At 42.6% G+C, this 3,889-nt stretch overlaps 1 protein-coding gene across 1 annotated transcript in view; it reads right to left on the reverse strand.

Moving 5' to 3' along the window:
• Positions 1-3,889, reverse strand: part of ACOT9 (acyl-CoA thioesterase 9) — a 19,722-nt gene that overhangs the window by 5,700 nt on the left and 10,133 nt on the right. The window contains exon 3 of the mRNA XM_012656338.1: positions 149-222. Within this exon, the coding sequence (XP_012511792.1) occupies positions 149-222 (74 nt within the window). The remainder of the gene's footprint in view (positions 1-148; positions 223-3,889) is intronic.

Genomic DNA, 3,889 nt, shown 5'->3' on the forward strand with positions numbered 1-3,889 from the left:
AAAAACAGATGAAACCAAAATATGGCAAAAATGTTACAATTAAAAATCTTAAGCCCAGGTGATGGGTATAATAAGACATTATAATCTTCTCCCCAGTTTTATGTATCTTTGACATTCTTCAAAATAATTATGAAAAAACAGCAATTACCCTTTATTTTCAGAATCACGAGCCACCATTACAAACGTTGCATCCAAAACAGGACAAAATTCATCACCATGCAACTAAAGAACAAAGGAAAGAAAATGCAGATATGAGAAATGCATTCAGTGGGAAGACCTACTACAATTCTAACGAACAGCATGCATGCTTTGAAAAAGTATGAAATTGGAAAAAGGGGAGAGGTGCGCTCATTAACCACCCTCTGCTGAGGGCCTACCCTGAGCCAGGCACGGCACTAGGTTCTGGGAATGGCAGGATAACCAAGGAGCCTACGGTCTGGCAGAGGAGTAATGCACCACAAAACCCAAACAGTGTGCCGTGCGAGAAGTGCTAGGACGGGCTTTGGAGCTATGCATGACTGGGACCCAAGGGGAAGGGTCACAAAGGGCATTATCAGCATTTAACTTGCCCACATTCTGTAGAACCTGGGCTTCCTTCAGGGCCTATCTGTCCTCCCAATGGCACACCTACCCAAATGGACCTCCTACCGTGTTCATAGACACTATTTTTTCAGGGAACTATAGGGTGCCAACTACCAGCACATGTTTATGCCTCCTTAGCCGAGCACAGGAGCTCCCAGGAAGGAGTAAGAATAGAAATTATTGTATGGATTAAGTTAAATACTGGTTGAATATCTCTAATCCAAAAATCTGAAATACGCCAAAATCCGAAACTTTTTCACTGCCGACATGACGCTCAAAGGAAATGCTCATAGCAGCATTTCAGATTTTGAATTTTTGGATTAGGAATGCTAACTCAGCAAATATAATGCAAATATTCTGATATCAGAAACACTTCCTGTTCCAAGCATTTTAGATAAGAGATACTCAACCTGTCTTCACGATGCTCAGGTTTCTGAGGTTTTAAGGTGTTTCTTTCTCCCCTAGAAGTTTGTATTTCCTGGAAAGTCATATCATAAAGTAGTGACAGAAGTACTTATAGCCTGAGGGTATATTCAGTTCCCTCCTCAACAAATGATACAAGCCTCATCACTACTGCCTGTTCAGGCCCTTACTGCCTTCCGCCTAGACTGCATCCCCCTCAACTGTGGGGACAGTCTCATCAATCTCATGCCTCTGGCCTATTCAAACCTTTCACTAGTTCCTCCTTTCTTCCAGCATCTGGGCTACCCCTGTTAGCACGGCATATTAAGCCCTCCACAACAGAGCCCAGGATTTCTCTCCAGTTGTTCACCAAACACTGCCCTCATACCTGAACCTTTTTCTCTAGCCACATCTAACAGCAGAGGGGTCCTGGGGTGTAGCAGGCTGTTGATTGCCTCCCCTCTGTGCCTTGGCCTAATGCCTTCCTCAGCGATCTCACTCTTCAAGACTCTCCTACCCTCCTGTGTCCCAACCCTATGCCCCAGGCCAAGTTCATCATTCCCTCCTTCATTCGACCACCTTAAAGGAAACAAAATGGTTCCAAGGAACCATTCCTTGACAGTGGTTCTCGATGTAAGAGAAGCAGATACCACCCCCGTAGGGGGCATGTGGAAAAATGTAGAGGTATTTTTGGTTGTCACATGACTTGGGGGGCATTAATGGGAGGGTGTAACCTCGCTATGCAGGGAACAGGCCTGCAGAACAAAGAATTTTCCCACATATCAACAGTATCTCTATTGAGAAATACTGCACAATAATATACTATGTCATAATTGTTTATCATGAGGCTGTCTCTCTACTGCACCATGAGCTCCCTGAAGACAAAGACCATTTTCTTCACATTTATATCCCCAGCACTTAGCACAAAGACTGGCTCATAGCAGATCAATGTTTGCCGATGAACGAATGAGACAGGTAATTCTTGAGCACTACTAGAATGTAAACTCCAAGAAAATGGAACTTTGTCTGTTTTGCTCACTGCTATATGCCTAGCACAGAATAGGTGTTCAATAAATAATTGCTAAATGAAAGTTAAATGAATGGATGTTAGAAAGTGGGCTAGGTGACTTAAACCCAGGTCCTGTCGTTGAGGAGCATACAGTCTAGTGGAAGAGAAAAGACATGCTCGTACACAGCTCTGGAAGACAGAGAGTAGCAAGTGCCAGGAAAGAGGGTCAGAGAAAGAATACTGAGGAAAGGGTCCTGGGGAAGGAATAGGTGCTACAAGCTGGAACGATCAGGGAAGGGGTGAAGCATGAAGTAACCCCGAAGCACAGGAGGAAGGAATGAAGATATACAAAGCCAGAGCACAAGGAATTTCAGGCAAATGCAGCATAAGCAATGATAGTCATTCCCTCACTCACTACAGGTTGAGTAACCCTTATCCAAAATGTTTGAAACCAGAAGGGGTTTTGGATTTCCGATTTTTTTTGGATTTGGGAATATTTGCATTAAATACTTACCAGTTGAGCATCCCAAATCTGAAAACCCAAAATCCAAAATGTTCCAATGAGCATTTCCTTTGAGCTTCATGTCAGTGCTCAAAAAGTCTCAGATTTTAGAGCATTTCAGATTTCAGACGTTCGTTACTCCACTTGTATTTAAATTATGGTTTATTATAATAAATACCTACTGGTGCCAAGGACTAGGAATGCAAAGATGAAAAACTCCCTATTCTTAGGATGCTCAGCATCCAGCTGTGAGCACCAAGAAGGTACATAAACGGTAAGTTGAAGGGAATATAGTTGGAAAGGTAGGTTGGAGCTAGTTTATGGAGCACCTTGGACCCTCATTAGTCAAAGGAGTTTAGACTTTAAACCAAAGATAACACATGGTCACTGAAGGTTTTTGAGAAGGGGAGTGATATGACTCAAGATCAGCTTTGGAAGATTTATCTAGTAAAAACACGTAAAATTAACAGAGAATGGACAGACTAGAGGGAGGCAAATTAATTAAAAGGCAGTTAAGGCACTCAAACAAGAGGCAGTGAGGACTTGAATACAACACAGGGCCAAGGGGATGGGAAAGAAAGGGTTCTGGTGAGATGTGTGGATGATGAATTTGCAAGACTTGGCAAAAGGCTGCATGGGAAAAGGAAAAATTAAAGCTGTCACAAAGGTTTGGAGCTGAGGGGAAACAGGAGGCTAGCAAAGGGGAGACCGGAGAAGGGTCAGGATCCGATGCATTCAGTTTGGAACATACTGAACTTGAGGTAGCGGCAGCACATCCAGGTGGAGAAATATAACGGGCACTCAGAAAGGTGGGGGTGAAGGTCAAGCCTAGAATAAAGATTTGGGACCACCTCAATAGTACTGATAATAAATTAACATTATTGGCAACAGTGGTTACTATGTGACAGGCACTGGACCAAGTACTTCACATGAGTGGGGATTTTTTTTTCTCATTTCTCCTTATCACAACCACATAACATGATACTGTCACTATTTTCACACCACACTTGAGAAAACAAGAGGCTCAGAGAAGGTAAGTAGTCACATGGCTAATAAGCAGCAGAGCTGAGATTAGAACCTACCCAAACCAGAGGTAGAGTGCTTATCCCCATGCCACCTGTCTGGAATAGAAAGGATTACTCAAGTCATGAGTAATTAGTCAAATGGCCAGTGAGGAATGCAAATTTAAAACAAAAGTATTTACTTGTCTGACATTGATTTTCACTGGCTCTCTCTTTCAATAACTCCTGTATCTCTTTTTCAATTTATTTGTCCAAGATTCAAATTGTCAAGATCACTAGTAAGCAGGTGCTATGCCAGGAATCTGCTGTGCATGGCACCAAATAAGCTAGGAATTAACCAAGAATGTTTTTTACAAGAGTGTGGACAAATCA

The sequence above is a fragment of the Propithecus coquereli genome, unplaced genomic scaffold (genome assembly GCF_000956105.1).
Source record: "Propithecus coquereli isolate 6110/MARCELLA unplaced genomic scaffold, Pcoq_1.0 Scaffold50, whole genome shotgun sequence".
NCBI lineage: Eukaryota > Metazoa > Chordata > Mammalia > Primates > Indriidae > Propithecus > Propithecus coquereli.